The sequence below is a fragment of the Danio aesculapii genome, chromosome 17 (assembly GCF_903798145.1).
Source record: "Danio aesculapii chromosome 17, fDanAes4.1, whole genome shotgun sequence".
Taxonomy (NCBI): Eukaryota; Metazoa; Chordata; class Actinopteri; order Cypriniformes; family Danionidae; genus Danio; species Danio aesculapii.
The window spans coordinates 47,138,589-47,162,648 of NC_079451.1; the positions used below are offsets into that span (position 1 = coordinate 47,138,589).

At 37.5% G+C, this 24,060-nt stretch overlaps 2 protein-coding genes across 2 annotated transcripts in view; both read left to right on the forward strand.

Moving 5' to 3' along the window:
- Window positions 1-10,605, forward strand: part of ephx2 (epoxide hydrolase 2, cytoplasmic) — a 42,621-nt gene extending 32,016 nt beyond the window's left edge. The window contains exons 14-15 of the mRNA XM_056476406.1: window positions 10,154-10,231; window positions 10,573-10,605. Coding sequence (XP_056332381.1) covers window positions 10,154-10,231; window positions 10,573-10,605 — 111 coding nt within the window. The remainder of the gene's footprint in view (window positions 1-10,153; window positions 10,232-10,572) is intronic.
- A 2,779-nt stretch (window positions 10,606-13,384) lies between these two features.
- The window catches only part of LOC130244241 (bifunctional epoxide hydrolase 2-like), a 59,379-nt gene continuing 48,703 nt past the window's right edge, over window positions 13,385-24,060 (forward strand). Inside the window, exons 1-2 of the mRNA XM_056476572.1 lie at window positions 13,385-13,440; window positions 13,532-13,558. Coding sequence (XP_056332547.1) covers window positions 13,435-13,440; window positions 13,532-13,558 — 33 coding nt within the window. The 5' untranslated portion in view covers window positions 13,385-13,434. The remainder of the gene's footprint in view (window positions 13,441-13,531; window positions 13,559-24,060) is intronic.

The window sequence follows — 24,060 nt, forward strand, 5'->3', positions numbered from 1 at the left end:
TGGCCGTGGTGTATGACAGAAAGTTTTAGTCGACGTCATTCTCGCTCAAGAAATGTCTACAATAAAGCTGTACGGGTCACTTACATATCATATGAGAAGCACTTCTCACAAAACAGATGCTTCATACACATAAATACTTGTGTATAAATGTTTATTACTAACTTTCTATGAACATGAGTTGATTATAACTGCAGATCAATGACAGTGCGAAACAGCCTACTGTAACGTCTGTAATTATATTAAATAACTAAATAAATGAACATATATGAACACATACAGCCCCTTAGTCTCCGATATGTTACCAACTACAGAAGAACTACATATAGCAGACATTTCGTCAGTATTTAGGTTCAAAAACAACACAAAATATAGCCTACAGTCAGTGTAAACCTCTCATCTGTGTCTGTAATCTTCAGCAGCACATGTAGCCTTTGTTAGACAGTAATTCCGTCATTCCCAGTTCATATTAGTCCAAAAGGTGAAGATATTAAGTTAGTTATACATGGCATTTTGTTCATGTCTGCTGAAAAAATAATGTGCTCCTTTTTATCCGGCTTCTCCTTTGTTTCTTCACGCTTCACTCTCGTGTTTGTCAGTGTCTGACAGGATCGGGTTTCAAAAGCATGTCAATAATCAAGCGCACGTTATTATCATCAGCTCAAGAAGTTTGTTATTTCAGATATAATGCTAGACGCACTGCGAGCGCTAGCAAGAAAGCGAAACCGCTCGCGCCTCAGACTGCCTCGTAAAAAAACTACAGGGCACATGGTAAATCTGCTCTTCTTTTTGGCTTTGTGGCTGTTCATCAAGACAACGACAAGGTTTGTTTGAGCCCAGATCCACCATGGCTCGTTATTATATGTGTATATATAAATCCGCTATAATCTCTCCCTGTGTTTTTCAAACATGGCGGGTTTTTTGTGTTCATTCTGGCTTGTTGCGTAAGCGAATGACGTATCTCTGTAAACCAATAGCGTTCAGCTGCGCGTGTGGCGCCGCCTTTTGGTACTCTTTCTCGTGTTTGGTACCCTTTCGAAAAGTGCTGAAAAAATGGTACAGTACAGTTGGGTTCGGTACGCTTTTTGAAAGTGGAAACGGCCATAAAAGCGTACCAAACCGAACTGTACCGTACCGTACCACTCACTGGAAACTGGCCTAAAGAGACCAAGACCTTGAGTGGGAAGATGAATGAATGACAGCTTTTAAAAGTGTCTGAGAGACATCCACTTTTTTGCCCAGTAGGTCTACCTTGTGCTTTATGTAAGCTATTTTTTAAAAAGATAAATATTACGTATAAAACTACACATTATTTGTATTACTTCATATTACCTACAGTATATGTCTGATAAGCTTTTTATATTAATAGACAATGCACAGAAATTGATGTTTCACAATGTATTTACATAACATTATTTGAATCTAAGAAGCTTAGCTCACAATATTTGCAATGTTTACATTTTAAATCTAAATCCCAAATATCAGAAATGACAACAGATTGTTAGGATTTAATTAATGTCAATTTTAATGTTATTGATTAATGCACTTGCAGTACTTGACAGATTTCATAAATTTTCTTCTGCTTAGTCCCTGGTTTATCAGGGGTTACCATAGCAGAATGAGCCGCCACTTACTTGACAGATTTATATATTTATTTATAGTTTTAGGTGTTTATATTTGGTAAAATAATTTGTAATTGCATCTTTAGTGATTTTCAGCTAATTACACTGTATTGTTCCCAATAGGTGGATTTAGAGGTTTTTGCATAAAAAGCAGAAGTGGATTTAGCTGATTTTGACATAAAAGACAATTTACCTTTTTAAAAACCAAAGAATTGTCTAAAGTGACATTTTTGAAAAAGTTATTTTATTTCCTAACTAATAACCCTATTATTATCTATAAAATTAAACATCTGAACCTATTTATAGGAGCCTGATAGAAAATACTCATTTACAAAAAAGAGGTCTGATGGAATTAGAGGGTTTTTGCATCTGAACTCTTCGTATTATTTTAAATAAATATATACTAATATATAATTATGATTTATATTATTTAATGTTTATATTTAATTAACATTTAATTTGTAAAATAAGTACTTCATTACACATTTCATGAGATTAAAAAACCACCTGTAGACCATCTTTTACCTAGCGTCAAGACGTGTATGTACTGGGGCGCTGTTTTTTAACACTTCAGTATTTACAAATAGATTGCATTCAAAAGAACACGAGTAATCTTGACAATCTATACATCAGTCATAAGTTAGGGTTGGGTTGATAGACGACATAATCCATCGCTGATGGCCGAAAGACATCACAATGCTGTGCCGGCATCATGATCCCCCACCCCACCACCCCTGTGCAGCAGGCAACCCACTCACAAAAATACACACTCAGGCCCCGTTTACACTAATACGCCGTAGTTTTAAAATGGCATTTTAGAACTAAAGTGATCCACATTCATACTAGTGTTTCATCTTGCATTTCTGAAAAGATCTTCGTCTACACTATGCTGCTCAAAAATGCACATCACGTGTCTACACACTCACACACACACAGGCATGCGCTGCAGCATACACACACAATCTCAGCACCAGGCAGTCAGTGAGAGCTTGAGCGCAAACCCCAGAGAGCAGTGCACATCGGACCGTTTATCAAAGATGTCCTGCTGGATCGCGTCTCACTGTAGTTGTTAAACGTGATATTTAATTCCTTGTCTCTATCTAACGACTCTTCAGTCTTTTAAATCTTTCAGGTAACTGCTTCAATCTTTCGCTTTCCACACTTGTACTTGGTAATTTTAGCGAAAACCTCAGATACTGTTGGTTGGTTGGTTGCTGTGGTTGTGCACCTTTTTTACCAACCAAGTTTGTCATCGCCATTATAACGACACAGATCACTCTGCCTATTCATGCCAGAGTACTGCGGAAAAAGTGATTGACAGGTGGTAATCTGTGTGTAACTTATCTTATTTATTTATGATTTGGTTATGGATGAAACGGACCATATGGGTCAGGTAGTTGAAAACGGTGGGCTACAAATAATGAATTAGTTCAGAATTAATTAATGATTTATAAATAATTAATTCACCGGCGCCTATGACGAGGATGCCATCGTCCATCGCGGTGTTTCACATTAGACATCATACGATGCCAAATTGATCGACATCGCCCAACCTTAGTCTATAGCTACAATCCTCAAGTAGCCATTGTAGCTAGTTGTTTTTCAATGGTAAACTTATAAAGAATGTATTTGCTATATTTGTGTAAGTTGTACAGAACACGCTTAGATATGGAGTACATACTATAGGGGTGTAACCCTGCTGTCCTGGCCAAATTCCCTCAATAGACCCTTACCCATTATGGCCTCCCAATCATATTTTATATCTATGTTATGAATATGTAATACACACAATTTTTTTTATATTTACGCATGAGATATATATATAGCGCATGCGTAAATATAAAAAAACAACTTTTTTGCATAGATATTTTATTTAATATATGATTTGTATCATACCCATATATACAGTAGGTGAGAGTTCAAAGTGGCTATTACCCGCCGTGGCTTATACCGCCGCCGTTTGAAATAAATGCATGCTCTGTTTTAGTGTAAGACGCAGGTTTGTGTAAAAAGCCGCCAGGGGGCGCAAAGGGACGGGATGCGAACGGAAAGAAATAGCCTTTACAGCAGCTCTCTCTCTCTCTCTCTCTCTCTCATCTCCTCTCTCTCTCTCTCTATATATATATATATATATATATTATATATATATATAATATATATATATATATATAATTATGTATTTATTTAATTATATATATTATAAATATATTCTTAATAAACTTCCCAGCCACAAATATTAAAAAACACAACTTGTATTAAACTGGGCGAGGATTAGAAAGAATACGATGCTTGTTATATAATTTAAGAATGTTATTCCTCTTGTCCAATTTCTTATGCACATTTTTTCACATCGCTACTCTGCCAGGAACTTCGCCGCTAGAGAGCACCTTCAAAATCTCCATCTCATGGCTCATTCTTCACGAATATAGAATTAAAATAATGCCGCGTTTGGTTCATTGTGCATCCCGCGGGTGCAACCAACAAGAATTGTGCATTTTAGTTTAACTTTTTGGAGCGTTAAAAGCAGTTCGGTGTTAGTTTTTATTTAAATATATCAAGCCGAAACTAAACAGCGCATTCTCTCCCTCCCGCCTCCTCGTTCATAACCTGCGGGACCGGGACGCACTGCTGAAGCAGGAAATAAGAGAAACTCCGTCATTCATCATAATCTTTCTTAGCTGATGTTTCGGAGTCGAAAGAATATATTAAAGAAAAATGTTCTTTTAACAGTCCCTATATATTTTATGTTTTTCTTTCTTTTTTTCCTGTCATTTCTCTTCAGCAAAATTATATTTTTTAAGCTGCTTGATTCTTTTAAAACCGAAAGCAGAGCCCGTCAATTGGTGTTTTCCATAAGATACGTTTATCCTACGATAATTTATCCTCTGATCCTTTTGCATAAAGGTTTTAATAAAAAAAAAAACAGGTCACTTAATTACTTTCGATTTGCTAAAATATTTGTTAAACGAATGTTATTTAAAAAAAAAAGCATATGCACATATTACAATTGTAAAATAGTCTAAAATGCATGGTCTAATCCGAAATAAAGGAATTAGTTATATTTTAATGCATAAAATAGGCTAGCCTTTTATAAATGAGTTTAAATTGATTGAAACTTTTAATTGCATTTTAACGTCCTGTAAAATAATAAAAATTGCATCAGATTGACGAAAAAAAATATTAATACCTGCAAACAGGGCCACGGTTCCTTTTTTTTCACTGACTGGCATGACTGGCAACGCGTCAGAAAAAAAACGCTGAATCTCTGCGAATATTTGGTTAACTTATAAAACAAATGTCTGGTTCAGTGATGTTAGTAATGCATAGAAAAAATGCAAAGCAGAATTCTCCTGAGCTCATTAAACCACTGATGACAGCGACGGAATCACGGCCCCCACGTTCTTACGAACATATTTTATTTATTAAAGGTATTATTTCATTGACCTGAACATAACCAGTTATAATATATTACTAACCCATCCTCTAAAGCAGGCAACACTCTATTCAGCTATTTTTGTGTTTTTACTTAGAATATTTTCTTTTTGGCGAATGCTTGGAGCGTTAATATAGATATTTTAAATAACAGGTAGTAGGGGGGGCGGTACACCGGTGTCATAGTCATCACCGGTGTGACATTGCGCCACGACATGGATTTTCTAATACCGTCAGTACCGTAATAAATCAATTTCGCCTTAAACGGCTGCATATACATCAATAATAGCTATTCTAAATAATAAGGCATTCAATTTTCTTCAAACGTTCAGTTGTGGTCTGAATACATGTCCTTATACTACAGGGCTCGAAATTGCAAACCATTTGGTCGCAATGAGCGCCCGAAATTTAATCTATGCGCCCTCATAATATTTGGGAGCATTTGTGTGTCTGAATATAATGAACAGGGAGCTTTTGTTACTGCAGGAAATACAAACGGCGAAGAGTGAAAAGTGCACAGGTTGCAAACCTCCCCTAAAGTTATAATAATAATGGCGCAGATGACAGCGATCATAACATGAGGTAAATGTTATCCACTAGCTGAGATCAATCGAGTGTTTTCGGAGAGGTGCCCGAATCTTGATGCGTTGCATTCACCGCGTGTTCAGCGCAAATGTCCGCTAAATATAAAATCTAACACTGTACACATCATCGCCAAAGAAACTCACCTTTACTAAGTTTACACTGAAACTACGGCTCATAACAAAGAGCGGAATTGCGCTGGTGGTCATCATGAGAATCCTGCTCTGTCTGCTTATAAATTGGTGTGGCTGACTCGCCTGCTTTATTCCACCAACACAGAGAAATGAAGATCAGCTCATAACGAGACTGAGCATTACAATGAACCAAAAACCACAACTTTTAAGCGTGATAGAAGTGAAACTTTCTTTGTCCGTTCTTCCTTGAGAGGTGTTTTTATTTTGCTATTGAAAGTAATTCCATGATATTGCCATCACACGTTCAAAAGATAAAAACATTCATTTTCATAAGGCCCCATATTTAATGCGGTTTCGTTTTTAAACGCATAGGTTTTGTTACGCATCCGTCCTATAGAGTTTTGGATTTTGTGTATTCATGTTTGTGAAAAACACTTAATAGTGGAGGACCCCTTCCCCCTTCTCATAACCAAAAGCTTGTCTGTCAGGAGTTAATGGGCATCAGTGAGGCCGAAATCATGTCTATTTAATGTCTTTAATATGGTGTATAGATTATTATGCGTTATTGAAACATCAAGGGGGACGCAGCAAGTCACTTATAAATTAAAATTGAATATTTAAGCAATTTTATTATTTTTTGCAACAACGCCTTACATTTAAAATGGAAACTTAACGGCGATTATATCAAAAGAACTCAGCTATAAGGCTAGATGTTTTCTTTCCCTTATTATTAATTTATTTGTTCATGTGTTTGGCGCATGTAACTCGTGTGCCATCGGAAAACTATGTAATGACGGCAAGCCATCTTTCCCAGACTCTGGGCAAAGTCCTGCCTCTCCTTTCACTCCGTCCCGAAGCCCCAGCTGGCCCTCCTGGCATCCTCTGCGTAAAACATATGCTGGATAAGTTGACGGTTCATTCTGCTGTGGCAATTACAGACTAATAAAGGGACTAAGCCAAAAAAGAAAATGAATGACGAATGAATGAATGAATAAATAATAAGAATAAAATAAAATAGGTAATAATCTTTACACACAGATGCCGCGTAAGTGGCCTTTTTTAATTTAGAGATGGTACATTTGAATTGCCTCTGCCTTTCTTCCCCCACCTCAAACCTGAAAGTTGAAGAGAGAACTATATTCTTTGAATAAAACTATTGAGCTATAAAAGGAAAAACGCAGAAGAATTTGCCATTATATTAATTTAGCACAGCTGCCAGTCATTTTCACATTTAGTTTTTCAGTTAGGGATTAATATTAAAGTAGCCTAGTAAAAATGTCTATACTATAATATTATAATTTGTTTATCCATTATATTATTATTATTATTAAGCTATACAATTGACAAAACGCAGAGCCTTAAAAATTTGCTTTCATTTGACATAGCTAAAGCACACGTTTAAGTTATGTAAAAAAAAACATCCCATACTACAGCAGCAGTCAAGTTAGGACACTTAAAAATGCCTTTTGCGTTTGAAGATGATCGACCTGCAAGTTATGTTTACAGTGTTATAAAAGAAAAAGGTAGGCTATTTAGTGCGTGTGATTTACCGTAGACAGGCTTTCTGTTTGGCTAATGCCTAAAATGTAAGTAAGTAACACATTAATTTTAGCAACTATTTTTAAATGGCATTTAAATTTTAAATTAATTTTTTAATTTAATTTAACATTTAAATATATTTAATTTAAAACATTTATTTTTTCCTCGCTGATTTTGGTTGGGTAATAAAGCATGATGACTCAATATGATCTAGTTTAGCTTGCATGTGTGGGCATATTTTGACGTCTTTACCTAAAACTTTAAACATTTATAATATTTAAAATAAAACGGAAAGAAATAGGAGACTAACATAATTTAAAACACTTATTTGGTTTAAACCACCTTCAGAAGTTTTGCCAGCTGTGGTAGAGCGCAACGGAGGCTCCACTGGAATGTAGCAGATGTTTAAAACTTGGTATTATTTATTAATATGTTATTAATTGTGTTTTTTGTGTTCCTCGTCTTGTACGTCGCCGTGTTATTGTGCGTCAACGTCACGTTTATCTGTCCTTAAGCGCGCATATAGTCGAACATTTCTGCTCGACATCGGTAGAAACAAACTTCACAAGTTAACCCGCGGACACTGGTGAGCTGCAAGATTTCGGCTTGCTCCGGATGCGTACTTAGAATCATAGACTGTAAAGATATGGATGAAGTATTGTGACGTCACCCATGGGTTTCTGAAAAACGCAAAATAGCTACAGATAGGCTGGCCAACTCTCCATTTTGTTCATGCGTCATCGCACCAACTGGGGGATACCCAACAAGGGCAAAGAGGCAGAGTGTGAGCGGAGCTACAGACGCCTGCTAGCATTTTGCTTAGACAGGCTTTTCTTTGGAAGAAACGCTTAATACTCGTTTGTGTTCTGACCACATGTGCTTGGTTGTATACTATATCAATAAAGTGTTTAGTCTTTTAAAACACTGTTGTAATACATTGAGGCACTAAACATTGTTCTTATGATATTTTTCTACTGGAAGAAAACGCGAATTACTTCTAATACTTCAGAAATAGTCTGTGTTAGTAAATGCAGGACTATTTATGAAATCCAGACATAACACTGTATGACAACGCTTCAGATGACTGTTCTAGAGCCTACAGCTAATCAATCTGTCAGATTACTGGTCTAAAGAACATTATAAATGATAAATTATCTTAAGTAAAACAAATACATTTATAGATGATGAGATATGTATATAATTACACTCACCTGGGAAATGTAGGCCACGTGAATGGTTTGTGAGCACAATTAAGTGCACACAGCATGCCATATCATTTGATAATTGTAAAAAATAATTGCAAAAAGCAACTGACTGTGTAAAGAAACATAAAACAACACAAAAATATGATGTATATGCCGAGTTCAGCGGCTAATCAGCCGGAATCAGCTGAAGTGACAAGACAACGACCAGCAAGACCTAGCAGTCACTCAAGTGGCCATGCCCTTAATTATGCAGACTTAATAAAAACAAAACGGATGAGTCACCACCCTCACAGTTGTCATGAATGATAATGTTAGCTCTATGCACCAAAGCAATCTATGTACCAGGCTGTAAACATATTTTATCAGCTGTAAAATTGGCCAATTTACATTGCAGTCAGAGAACATCTGGATTTCCTGGAGCCAGCGCCCGAAAGGCGGGTCGATGAATTACAGTTTTAATTACTTCCGTATTGGCTTCCCAATACGTTCTAACCACAAACTAAACGCTCCACCTCTTCCAGCAGGGTTCTGTACACTTGTTTGGTTCGCTTTAGTGTGAATCCGAGTATGATTGCCGCTTTCACACCTGTTCAAATAAGCCGCACCAAAAAGGCAAATGAACTCTGGTACGTTTTAACAGAATTAACTAAACGAGGCAGGTGTGAAAGGACCCTAAAGACCACACTTTAATTGAAGATACAATTCCCGCTATTATTAAAGCTTTAACCATGACTTTTGCCTCAATAAATTACTAATTTGCTACTTATTAATATTATTAAGATAGTAGTTAGTTTTTGGTATTAGGGATGTAGAATATGTTCATGCACAAAATGTGCTTTATAAGGTCAAACAAACAGCCGAAAGAATAATATAAGGCAGGTAATAAGCCACTAGTTAATAGTGAGTATTGGTATTTAAACTAAAGTGTCACCCAAATAAAAATGACATTCGTTCTGGTTTTTTTGTGTTCACAGACATTATTAAACCAAACCTAAAGACATAAAACAAACAAAAAATGGCTTTTATGATGTATTTTTGTGATTTAAACCTATTAAACAGTCAAAACAATGTGTGTGCTATATATTCTTGTTTTTGCGCATACGTTTGATTTGTTGAGAACTCTTGAAGAGCTTTTAAAATATGTAAAGAAGTCAAAAACTGCTAGGGATTCAGCTTTCAATGACCAGTTTATTTTAAGGTTAGCAAACATTTAAAGAATATGGTACGGGAACATATTAATTGCTAATTGTCCATTCATATTAGTTAATGCATTAACTACCATTACTTTGACACCGGTTTCTGATCCGATTCCAGTTTTGGCTGTAAGGTGTTGTGTACTGTTTTTTGCTTTTTACACATCCAATAATCACAGGATTAATAAGGAAAGCAGATTTATGATAACACTTATACTGAAAAACATTTTTGGTTGATATTTGATACTGATGTTTTAGCTTCTTATTAGATGTGTAAACTAGAGTACTTGAATACTGGTTCTTCATTCTACATTGAAACGGACACTTGAAGTCCTTAAAACAGGTTGTAAATAGCACAAAGTTTTTATAAACTTGAAAATTAAGCATTATATGCAGAAATGCATTGCTAAAAATGATTTCTTTCTCAATATGTTGCTTTTTCTGATCAGATTCCAGCTTTGGCTGATGCAGGATTCAGAGTTCTGGCTCCTGATATGAAAGGTTATGGTGGCTCCACGGCTCCCCAGGTCAGTTTTAAATGACTATAAAACCATAACCTACTATAAACACCATATAATATGTCTCAGACTTATAAATGTGTACCATACTTATTTTTTTTTCTTCTGATTTCCTTTTATTTCAATTTTTGACTGTGATTGTTAAAAATGTTAATGCATGCAGTTAATTCAAAATCCTTCATTCATTGAAGTAATCTACCTAAAACTCAAATTACGTTCATGCATTTATGTGTTTAGATATTTATTTTTTCACCACCGAGCACCACATAATGGCACAGGAAACTCTAACAAATGGACAAAAAATGCCAGTTCTAACCACTTAATCAGATTTGCTTGTCTGTTGTGGTCAGGTTATTTTAGTGGCTAAAATGTGGAACAGCTAAAGAAAAACAGATTGCAATAACAGTGACTAACAGTGACTTATGACAAGTTTTCAGTAAGTTCTTATTAGTTCTAGTGAACTTTCCTATAAATCACAAGCTCTGGTCATTCATAACTAATGAGTAAAATGCTGACTGAACAAAGTCAGAAAGTCTCACTGCTGAATTAATAATGACAAATTAAGTGTTAAAGCAACGATAAATGGCTAACACAATAAAAAATGGCCCCTTAGTTAATACTATGTATTTACATTTACTGCAGTATTTAATAGTCTTTGTTAATTTTAGTTCATTAAAATAATCATTCTCTGTTCATTTATGTTAACTCACTGTGCATTAAACTAATATTAACAAGCACAGCTTTGGATTTTAATATGCATTATTAAAAAATACATTAAATGTGAACTATGATTAATAAATGCTGCATTGTTCATATTAGTATTACATTTCAATCTATTGTATTATTATTTTAAAGTGCTACCGATCAACAGTGTGCTTTAATTCCACAGTAAGTTCTACAATTGCACAAAAAGGATGCAATGAATGCTGATACAAAGTGATCTCTTGCATTTTATTTATTTTCTAAATGCATGTTCTTACGTGCAATTAATCTGTGCATGTTTAATTTAGTTTTAACTTTATATCGTTTATTAAGTCACTGCTTCCGTTTCATTGTGGCTTTGAATAAAGGTATAGCACCGGGCCTTGTTTATAAAATGGCCTTAAAAAATATGAAAAGCCTTTAGTAGGTTATTAAATTCCAAACTTAATTGGAATCCACAGAATCAATTGTTTTCCATGTAAACATTTCTGCTTACTTTATTTTGCACATTGCGAATGAAAAATGCACGGTGTTTCCCAGGAAGTCGTCAAGGTAAAGTGTTTACAGGGCTTTTTTAATGGCATCCTGTGATCAAGGACACTGCAGATACAGTAAACACGTTTATTCAAACAGAAATTGTAGTGGCTTATAAACATAAGCAGTTCTGTATAATGGATCTTTTCAACCAAAGATGCTTTTTGATTATGTTTTCCCCCCTTTGATGTCAGATGTGATTTAAAATGGTCCTCTGTAACAAAAGTTGGTAAGGTTTGCAGGACTGATGCATTTGGGTTTGTTTGCAATCACATTAAGCCCTTGAAAAGTATGCTAGCAAAGACTAGAGAATACACAAGACATGTCACTGGTATCATTTTGAATGGGGAAAAGTTCTGTAGATTTTGTGTGATTTGGACATTTTGAAATGAACTAAAGAGAGAGTTGATGCTTAAATCTATAGGTGATTCCTAATGTGAAATTTCAAGAGTTCACACTTAGCTGATGATTCATCAAAAGCTTGTTGGGCATGCTGTCCCGGGAGAGAGCCCCGAGCTGCAGAGCGAGAGGGGAGCCTGAGCTCGGTGGATCTTAGAACTCTCCGTCTGCGGTAGCTAAGGGAACACGTGAGGAAAAAAGGGGGCTAGACAAATGCTTGATTGTTATGCATGATGTATATATTTGGATGGTGGGAGGAAAGCGGAGAACCCGGGGGAAAACCCACACGGACACGGGGAGAATATCGAACTCCTCACAGAAACACCTACCGACCTGGCAGGACCAGGGCTGGCAGTGTTCTTGCTGTGGGGCTAACAGTGCTAACCACTGGGCCTCCGTGCCGCCCGATCTATAGTGAAGGAGGAGGAAGGGGGGTTTTCTTCCAAACGAAGATAAAGTGGACTGAAAACTGTGGCTATTTATAGTAGCTTATGGTTCATATGATTGGATGATACTGATTAGCTTAATACGTGACCGGCTGTGATAAATCATAAGCACGTGATCCTCTCTAAATTAGTTATGAATAAACCCCACTTAATAGTAAGCTTGGAAAGCAGTTTTGGATTATTTGATGGTTTCCCCATTCATACAGAATGCCTAAGCATATACTGCCCGAGAGGCGTTTCAAAGATGGTCGCCGAGTGCAATGATTTGTCTCAAAGGGACTTTGATACTACTCAAGTCAATGCTAAAAACATTTCCTGAGGGTTTGTTTTAAACGTGTGCTTGCACAACTCGCTCAAATGTCATCATGCTTTTACTTTAAAAGCAGCATGAATTTGCAGGTAACTGAAATAAATGCCCGAAGGGACTCTTGCAATCTTATTTTCATGCCACCGCTGCTGCATCAATGCTGAGAATGAAAATGAGAAGCGTTGATCTTTACTATGTGCACAGGGTCACTTCTGTGATGGGTTTGCGTGGAGTTGTGTTTGAAATTATTGTGATGTTTTTAAACAGTAAGCATGAGAGTTTTGTGCTGTGTTTTTAATGCATGTTTCAGTATAGTCTCTTGTTGCTTTTATGAAATCAATACAATACAATTAAAGAATTAAGGAAATTTTTCATTAAACATAAAACAGGGAAGGCACGGTGGCTGAATGGTTAGCACTGTCACTTCACAGCAAGATGGTCGCTGGTTTGAGTCCCAGCTAGACAGTTGGCGTTTCTGTGTGGAGTTTGCATGTTCTCCCCAGTGTTGGTATGGGTTTTCCTCCGGGTGCTTCGGTTGTGCTATAGGTGAATTGGATGAACTAAATTGGCCGTAGTGTATGAGTGTATGGGTGTTTCCCAGTACCTGGGTTGTGGCTGGAATAGCATCTGCAGCGTAAAACATATGCTGGAATTGTTGACCGTTCATTCCCTGATAAATAAGTCGAAAGGAAATAAATGAATGAATGAACAGAAGGCCAGTCATAAATATGCAAGAACTCATTTATTAATCTTTAATTCCAAATATTTGATTTTATTTTGAAATTGTCTTTGCAGATATTGATGAATACTCTCAAGAACAGATCATGCTGGTAAGCAAAAATTATTCATGTAAATTAAAGCTACACTAATGTTTTTTTTATTTTATATTTTGAACAGTTTTTCTCTCTCTTGGCCTTTTAGGATTTGGTGACATTTTTGGATAAGATGGTATGTAGAATTTTTTGCTTTCACACATGCATAAAATCACAGGATTACTGAGTAACACAGATTATGATGTTGCATAATGCATTAAATCCTTTAAAAAATACTTTTTTTCTTTGTGATACTGATATTTTAGCCTCAGTTATGTTAGATGTGTTATTGGAGTTGGGACTTTCAGTACTGTTTTTTTTTTTCATGCAGAAACGTTTCTCAATTAAAGCCTTAAAAGGTTTAAAAGTAATGCAGAAAGTCTTACTGTATAAATTCACAAAATGAAGCATTATATACAGAGATGCCATGCAAAAATAAATTTTTTCAATTTTAAGACAACATTCCAGATAAATTCAATTATATAGTTACATCTTGCAATGGAAAATAAAGATTTTAAGTTTAAAAAAAATGGGCAAATAAAATATTTAAGCTTAAAAAAATTAACAAAGTTCTGTCAAAAAGGTTTCAAACGTGTTTTTCTCTTTGAATTAAGTACAATTTGTTAAGCTCCCTAATCAATGTTTTTGTTTTGACAAATGTAACTCTATTTTGATCAATTTCTGATAAAATCAGACTTATATCTTTTTGCTATTTAACCTCCTAGGGCTTAGTGGCCACATACGTGGACAGCACATTTTAGCTGTTAAGTGGCTATGTAAAATACTTTGAATGTTTTATATTTTGTTACAGACATACAGTGTTCATCCTGTAACTGTTTTGCAGTATATGAAATGTCCCAAACACCATTTTAACTGTCCAAAATGGGAAACAAATGTTTGTTTTTACTCTCTAAAGGTCAAAACATGTTCAAAAATAATTATATGTTATATATGTATTTAAAAAACAGCCAGGAAAAGTGTTTTATGTAAATTCGGACCCCGAGTCCACATATATGGACATATTTTTTCTCTAAAAGTGCATCATACCAAAAGATGATACTTAGGTTTTATTGTAATTAGGTTCCAATAAGCTTAATTAACAAAGAGAAATAAAAAAAATGCTTGTAAAAAAACACCTTGGGCCTTAAGAGGTTAAGTGATGATTCTTAATTTCAGGGAATATATCGCGACACATACTATAAAGATCTGTTGGAAGTATCATTTTAAAATTTAAGTGCTGCTTATGTGTGTGTTCGTTTACAGTCAGAAACAGTGTTCTCTTAATTTATCCCATCAATTTTCTTGAAACTTCATTTAAATTTACGTTTATCTGCTTGTTAAGTGTGACGTCATGCGAAGCGGCTTCTGTGTCCAAGCGCTATAGCAAACTGTATAGGGAGACTCAACAAATGGTAATAATAAATGTTGACAAAGCGATGTAATACTTTCCAAATCACAATCGCAATATATATAACCATGCCTAATATCAGATGGCCAGAAAGTGATCAAATATTTGGTGTCTGTTATGCAGCAAGTCCAGAGGCTGTTGTGTACACCATTATTTTATATGAAATTCACTTTAATGTGTGATATGACTGTGATGTCATTTTCTCAATTCAAATGAGTAGCGGCTTGGAGCATTCCAGACGTCACGACTTAACAAGCACTTAAGAACTGAATAAGAACTGAAGTGCTTCTGCTCAGTAACGCAGGCAGGTTGACTCTTGTCTGAATGATAGAAATATTTTGGAAGAAAAAGGTTTCTACTGTTGTTTGTTATCAGACATCCACGCTGTTTTGCACATCTCCGAAACGGGCATGCATCACTGGTGTACTTTAACACAGGAATAAAATGAGGCTCAGCTCTCCTTTTCATGTGGGATTTAAAGACTTTTCTATCTGAGTAGAGTATAAGGTCATCTGCTCTGATTGGGCAGATGGCTTTACTTTACTTGTTTGGTCAAAGTAGAGTTTGGCCATCAGAGCACAGTAAGCTAATCTGAACAATTAAAATAGAGTAAACTCTCAGAAAGGTGGGGTTTATAAACAAGTCATACGCAAAAAACAGAAATATGTGTACTCCACTTCCCATGCAAAGTGCACAGTTGTAAGTAAATTCTTAAACATTCATTCATTCATTTTCCTTTGGCGACCCCTAATAAATAAGAGATTAAGCCACAGCGGAATGAACTGTCAACTATTCCAGCATATGTTTTATGCAGCGGATGCCCTTCCAGCCACAACTCAGTAATGGGAAACACCCATACACTTTTGGCATTTACACACACCACACACACACACACACAACACACACACACACACACACACACACACACACACACACTCACACTCAAAAACTACAGCCATTTAGTTAGCGCATGTGTTTGGACTTGTCAGGGAAACCAGAGCACCCATAGAAAGCCCACGCCAACACAGGGAGAACATGCCAATTCCACACAAAAATGCCAACTGACTTAACCTGGACTTGAACCAGCGACCTAATTGCTGTGAGGCAACAGTGCTAACCACTTAACCACTTACGCTAACCACTAGTGCTAAACATTTATGCATTCGTTTTCTTTTCGGCTTAGTCCCTTAATTAATCTGGGGTCACCACGGCGGAATGAACCGCCAACTTATCCAGCATATGTTTTACGCAGCGGATGTCCTTCCAGCTGCAACCCATCACTGGGAAACACCAATACACTCTCATTCACACACACATATGTGTTTGGACTGGTGGGGGAAACCGGAGCACCCGGAGGAAACCCAGCCGAGGCTCGAACCCTACCCACTGCGCCACCGTGTTGCCCCTCTAAGTAAACATATTTAAATCAATTCAATTCACCTTTATTTTGTATAGCGCTTATACAATGTAGATTGTGCCAAAGCAGCTTCACATAAAAGGTCACAGTAAATAGGAACAGTGTAGATCAGTTTGTAGTGTTTAAGTTCAGTTCAGTTGAGCTCAGTTCAATGTGGTTTAATAATCACTACTGAGAGTCCAAACACTGAAGAGCAAATCCAACGATGCGCAGCTCTACAGATCCCGAACCATGCAAGCCAGTGGCGACAGCGGAGAGGGAAAAAAAACTTCTCTAAAAGGCGAAAGTGAAGAAAAAAAAAAACTTGAGAGGAAACCAGGCTCAGTTGGGCGCGATCATTTTAATTTCTCCGCTGGCCAAACGTCTTGTGGAGAGCTGCAGTCTCAGTGGCGGAGGCTGGAAGCTGGCCTCAGCGAAGACTCGTCTGTCTCTGGAGCGTCACAGGAATCAGTCTCATGTTCTCCACTCTTCCATGACCACCACAGTAGCTGCTCAGGATACGGCCTGGTCCAGGATATGGAAACCTTGGGATCATCTCGTTGTTGGTCTTGGATCGAATCAGTGACTCTGCATAGTCTGAGGGCCTCGGGAAGAGTATCCCCAGGTGGAAATGGAGAATAAAGAAAATAATTAGCGTAGCTGCTGTTCATGGTGTATATAAACAAGATTCAGAACCTGTGTGGAAGCCCGCTAAGTGGTGCTCTAAGTGTATGCTTTACTGAACAGATAGGTCTTTAATCTAGTTTTGAACTGGGAGAGTGTGTCTGAGCCTCGGACGTTATCAGGAAGGCTATTCCAGAGTTTAGGAGCTTTAACATATTATGGACTTAATTAAAACCATTTAAAATCATCATAAGAGCCAAAATAATGAATAAATAAATTATTTATTCTGGTGTACAGCCACTTTTAGGAAGGTTTCTACTGCGCAGATGTTATAAATCAGACCCAAGATCCTTAAACCTACAGTTTCAGACACTTGGAGAAAGAGCTGATGATGTTTTGGATGTTATGAGAAATATAAAGTGTTGCTGGATGAGAGTAAATCTGTTGTACAAGAAGCATAATTAGGAAACTCTGAAATAGTGTTTTATCTATTTATCCTCAGAGACTCTGTTTACAAAAATATTACGTTTAATTGATTTAAAAGTGGAATGAATTTGACATATAATCTACGGAGGTCGGTTTTGGCAGCTGAGCCGAACCAGACGGTGATTGAAGTGCAGAGGATGGATTGGATGACAGCTGAGGAAGTTCAACCTGCCACAGGAGCTGCTCGTACAGTTCTACTCAGCTGTCATCCAATCCATCCTCTGCACTTCAATCACCGTCTGGTTCGGCTCAGCTGCCAAAACCGACCTCCGTAGACTACAGCGAATAGTCCGGACTGCTTGAACGAATCCTGGCACAACCCTTCCTACACTTCAAGAACTGTACTCTTCCAGAGTGAGTAAAAGGGCTCGCAAAATCACTCTGGATGCCTCACACCCCAGCACACTACCTGTTCCAACTGTTACCGTCTGGTCGGCGCTTCAGAGCACCAAGCACAAAAACAGCCAGACACAGGAAACGTTTCTTTCCTCAGGCTGTCTACCTTATGAACAGTTAAATATTCCCCTACTGTGGCAATAAATATGTGCAATACTTCTCATACGCACTTGTACACAGCACCTTATATCAATATACAATGCAATACTCTCTACATTCGCACTTGTACACAGCACCTTATAACCTGTATATTTATAACAATCTGTACATACAACTCAACATCCAGGTTTCTTGACTAACCGCATCTGTTTAATGTTATCTTTTTTTTTCATATTTATTTTGTGTGTCACTTGTCGCTTTATGTACACTGGAAGCTTCTGTAGCCAAAACAAATTCCTTGTGTGTGTGTGTGTGTGTGTGTGTATGTGTGAAGCACACTTGGCAATAAACTGATTCTGATTCTGATAAAAGTGCTTTTGCTCAGGTTGAGTCTAGTCTGAATGATAAAAATATTTCTTTTTGGGTTTCCAGTGTTGCTGGTTATCAGTCATCTGCTGTTTTGCACATCTCTGAATAGGGCACGGGTTTACTGGCATACTTAACACAGGAACAAACAAAAAAAATATGCAGTTCCCCTTTTTTTCATGTCATTTGATATTTTTTTCTTGTTTTCTTTCATGCGTGTGTTCATTACTGACTTGCCAGTTAATCGTATATGACTATATTGGTGTGTTTTTGTGCTTTAGTGCTTGTGGTTGAGTCAATGTGTGAATGTTGAAGTGTGAAGTCGGAGCTGCAGTTTTTACTGTATGTATTTTTGGTAAAAGACATGACTGAGGCTGAGACCTCAGATGGGAGAAACACTTTATCTCAATGCCTGTTCAGCTTTATTTAGTTAAACTCACAAACCCTGCTGAGTGACCTGCTGTTATGCTCTTTCAGTAGTTGTTTGTGAATGTATAAAGTTTTAAATCTCATGTGCCAAGCTCAGAGTTATTGTCTCCTGTAAGAAAGACACGGTTCTGATCAGAGTAGAGGAAGTTAATCTATAATAACCAATCAGAGTAGAGTATAACCCATCTACCCAATCAGAATTGAGTAAGTTAGTCTACTCTATACAATCAGAAAATAAGAAAAGTCCATATACTATAACCAATCAGAGTAGAGTAAGACCATCTACCTAATTAGAGTAGACGAAGTCCATATACTATAACCAATCAGAGTAAGACTATCTACCCAATCAGAATAAAGTAAAATAATCTACTCTATTCTGATTAGGTAGATGGTCTTACTCTACTCTGATTGGATAGAGTAAGTTAATCTACTCTATCCAATAAGAGTAGAGTAAGACTCTCTACCCAATTAGAGTAGATCAAGTCCATATACTATATCTAATCAGAGTAGAGGAAGATCATATGCTCTAGCCAACCAGAGGAGAGTAAGACCATCTATTTTATTTGATCAGATTATAGTAAGACCATATGCTCTAACCAATCAGAGTAGAGTAAAACATCTACACTAGCCAATCAGAGTAGAGTGAGACCATTTACTCTAGCCAATCAGAGTATAATAAGACCATGTACTCTAGCCACAAGTCGGTCTACTCTAGCCAATCAGAGTAGACCGAGTCCATTTGCTGTAACTAATCAGAGTAGAGTAAGGCCATCAGATTTATCAGAATAGATTAAGTCCAGCTACTCCAACCAAAGTAGTGTAAGACCATCTACCCAATCAAAGTAGACCAAGTCAATCTACTCTAACCAATCAGAGTAAGGCCATCTACCCAATCAGAGTAAAACAAGTCCATCTACACTTCTCAATCAGAGTAGAGTGAGATCATCTACCCAATTAGAGTAGACCAAGTCCACATACTATAACCAATCAGAGTAGAGAAAGATCATATGGTCTAGCCAATCAGAGGAGAGTAAGATCATCTACTTTAGTCAATCAGATTAGAGTAAGACCATATGCTCTAGCAAATCAGAGTAAACCAAGTCCATAAACAGTAGCCAATCAGAGTAGAGTAAGTCCATATATTCCAGCCAATTAAAGACCATCTACTCTAGCTAATCAGTGTAGAGTAAGACATCTACTCTAGCCAATCAGAGTAGAGTAAGACATCTACTCTAGCCAGTCAGAGTAGAGTAAGACGTCTACTCTAGCCAGTCAGAGCAGAGTAAGTCCATCTACTCTAGCTATTCAGAATAAGACCATCTAATCTAGCCAATCAGAGTAGAGTAAGACATCTACTCTAGCTAATCAGAGTAGACCAAGCCCATCTACTGTAACCAGAGTAGAGTAAGGCCATCTACTCTATCCAATCAGAGTAGAGTAAGTTCATTTACTGTAATCAATCGTAGTATGGCCACCTGACCCATCAGAGTAGAGTAAGGCCATCTTCTCTGACCAATCAGAGCAGAGTAAGGCCATCTGACCAATCAGAGCAATGTAAGGCTATCTAACCAATCAGAGTAGACCTAGTCCTTCTACACTTCCCAATCAGAGTAGAGTACAACCATCTACTCTAGCCAATCAGAGTAGAGTAAGACCATCTACTATAATCAGAGTAGAGTAAGACCATCTACCCAATTACAGTAGACCAAGTCAATCTATTCTAACCAATCTGAGTAAGGCCATCTACTCAAACAAAGTAGACCAAGTCAATATACTCTAACCAATTAGAGTAAGACCATCTACCCAATCAAAGTACATCAAGTCTACTCTACCCAATCAGAGAAGAGTAAGGCCATCTGCCCAATCAGAGTAGACCAAGTCCATTTACTCTAACCAATCAGAGCAGAATAAGGCCATCTGCCCAATCAGAGTAGACCAAGTCCATTTACTCTAACCAATCAGAGCAGAATAAGGCCATCTGACCAATCAGAGCAATGTAAGGTCATCTGATCAATCAAAGCAGAGTAAGAACATCTGATCAATCAGAGTAATGTAGGGCCATGTGACCAACTAAAGTAGTGTAAGGCCATCTGCTCTTACCAAGCAGAGTAAGGTAGTTAAGTAAGGCAGTTTGACCTATCAGGGTAAAATATCATCTCTGAAAGACCGAGTTAATGGAGATCAGATCCTTAAACCCACAGTTTCTGTCACCTAAAGAAAAGACCTGATGCTACATTGGATGCTATAAGAAATGTAAAGTGTTTTGATCTTGTATGAAAGTAAACCTGTTGTAGAGTCAGAGACTAAATAAAAAAACTCAATGTAGAAACCTTTGAATAGCATAAGAAGATAAGTCAAACATGTCTGCAGTTTTTAAATGTGGCCAGTGTTTTTCTCTTGATCAGAGTCCGTTAGCTCAACAGATATGAGATATGATAGGAGAGTGTCTCATATCGGCATGTTTTTTTTTTAGTTTGACATGTTCCTGTTGGCTTTTATGAACAATATTCATCAATGTGTCTTTGGGCCCATTTATCTTGAGGTCATGGCCAAGGAAGTTCAAAATAAGATTTATGGTCTGACAGTAAACATGAGCGATTATGCTGCAAGCTGCATTACTATTATTGTTATTGTGGTGTTTTTTTAGCTTGGACTGTTGCCCTGTTCAGCTTTTGATATTGCACATTTAGTTTGTTTGGGACAATAATGAATGCAGTGTGCTTGACTGATGTCCTTCTGTCTTATTATGTTTCCTTTGATATAGTAGATCATACATCATTATGAAGAGCTCTTTAAATTGAGTTCAGAAATTAAATGTATTACTGAATGCAGTCATCAGACCTGGATTACACAATATATTAAGCGAGTAGCCTCTGTATGTATCTATGTATAACTTTGCTGTGATGATAAATACTTTCATTTTAATACTAACTTTTACAATGATATTCTAGGTAATTGTTTGCGTTATGTTCATTATCTTGCACATCTTCTGTTGTAGAATGATAACATTTCTGTGTTAAAAGTAAAATGTAGAAAGGATAGTTTAGGAGGGTCATCATTGGCCATATTTCCATCCAAATTGCTAATTAAATTTATGTGCAAAACTGGAATATCGCATTAAAGACGTGCGAATACAGCAGCGTTTCCATCCAACGAGTCAAAGCGAACAAAATCATCACTTGCTGATTATCTGGCGCTAAATAGCAATAGTAAAAACCGAATTTGCTGCAGTGGGAGATGCTGCGTTAATCTTTTCTTCATTTAATAAATGACTTGTGCTTCAGAAGGCAATCCTGACACGAAATAAGTATGTGGTGGCGTTTGAAAGCGTTAGACACGGAGCACAGATGCTCTTGATTCTGGAGGTCATTAATAATATATTAACACTAATACTGAGATGGTTAAGACATTTTAGAATGACCAAAAGAACATTTCAGATGTTTTACAGTGTGTTCAACCTGCTGTTTTGTCCATTCACACACATTTTTACCATCACATGACCTCTTATAACAAAATCCCGACTTTTTTTTTTATGCTCATACTGGAATTTGTTAGGTAAAAGTGTTTCCATCGTAGTTTATGCGCATCTTTTCTTATGGAATATAAAGTTTATCATACTCCATTATGAGCATATGTTTTTTATGCGCATTTTCAAAATTTATGTGCGTCCTGGAGTTTCTATCACCTGTTTTTTATGCGCATATCCAAAATGTCCATAAAAATAGGTGGTTGGAAACGTAGCTATTGTCATGTCACTTTCTTCTGCTTATCCGGGGCCGGGTCGTGGGGGCAGCAGTTTTAGGATTGAACTCCAGACTTCTCACTCCCCAGACTTTTCCTCCGGGGGATCCTGAGGCGTTCCCAGGCCAGCCGAGAGACATAGTCCCTCCAGTGTGTCCTGGGTCTTGCCTGAGGCCTCCTCCTGACGATCTGGTTGTTTTGGTCCTAACCTTCGATCACCACCCATTCCACAGTGTACCGGCCCCTCATGGCTCCCCCTGCACGTGCTTGGCCTGCAGAAGGATGGTCCCACTTTGCTCCTTCAGGCTAAGCCGGCCGGGTTTCGTGAGGAAAAACCCAGCCACCAGGTGCTCGCATACAAGCCCAAACCCCAGGCCTGGCTCCAGCGTGGGTCACGGCTGCACCATTCTGGGCGACGTCATGGCCCTTGATGTCATTAAGCTCATCAGGGTTTTTTGAATCGCGCTTAGTCTAACCTGCAGGGCTTAATTTGTGCCGAAACACACTGGATCCGTATCTGGAACCTCTGAAATCTGATCCGACACCTCATTTTACCAATTCCCCCTCCTCAACCGCCCTCCTCCCCATCCGCTGTTTACTTTCACTTTCTTCTGCAACTCCCCAACCCTCTTCACTTTCGTCCGTGACACCCCTCCGCCATCCAACATCCACCCCCCCTCACCCCCAGCTCTTCACTTTTGTGTGCGCCACCTCTACATGACCTCTGGCCACCTCTGGTAACATGCCGGATCAGTTACCCCGATCTGTTCCGGGACCTCGCAGTTCACAAATTAAGCACTGCTGACCTGTCACCTAAGACCTTTTTGCCTTGGGAGACCCTACCACCCCCAACAACATAACTCTTAGGATCACTCAGGCACACAAAACCCTTCACCACGATAAGGTGGCGGTTCATGGAGGAAACGTAGCTATTGTTTCTGTTGAATATTTCAGTTCATTCATTCATTTATTTTCTGTTCGGCTTAGTCCCTTTATTTATTAGGGGTTGGCACAGTGGAATGAACTGCCAACTTATCCAGCATATGTTTTACACAGCAAATGCCCTTCCAGCTGCAATCCAGCACCTGGAATCACCCATACACTCTTGCATTCACACACACTCATACACTACGGCCAATTTAGCTTATTCAACTCACCTACAGTATAGCGCATGTCTTTGGAAACTTGCACAATATTTCAGTTAATCTGTTAAAAAATGTGTTGTTTTCAGCATTATTTTGCGGAAAAATATTATTTTAAAATTTATTTCGAATTTGTTACTTCCTGTTTCCATGCAATTGTTTATAAAGCTAGCAATTTTTTCAGTTTCAGTGGAACCATAAATGAGATCAATTACAAATGTTACAGAACAATTTTTAATGAACTTAAAATGAAAAGTTAAATAAAGATTACATTTGAGCACTAAAATTATTAACTGAAAATAAATATAAACTCTAGAAATAAAAATGGAAGTACACAGATAAGGCCATCTGACCAATCAGAGCAATGTAAGGCCATCTGACCAATCAGAGCAGAGTAAGAATATCTGATCAATCAGAGTAATGTAGGGCGATCTGACCAACTAGAGTAGTGTAAGGCCATCTGCTCTTACCAAGCAGAGTAAAGTAGTTAAGTAAGACCAATTGACCTATCAGGGTAAATTATCTTCTCTGAAAGATCTCTGAAAGATGTT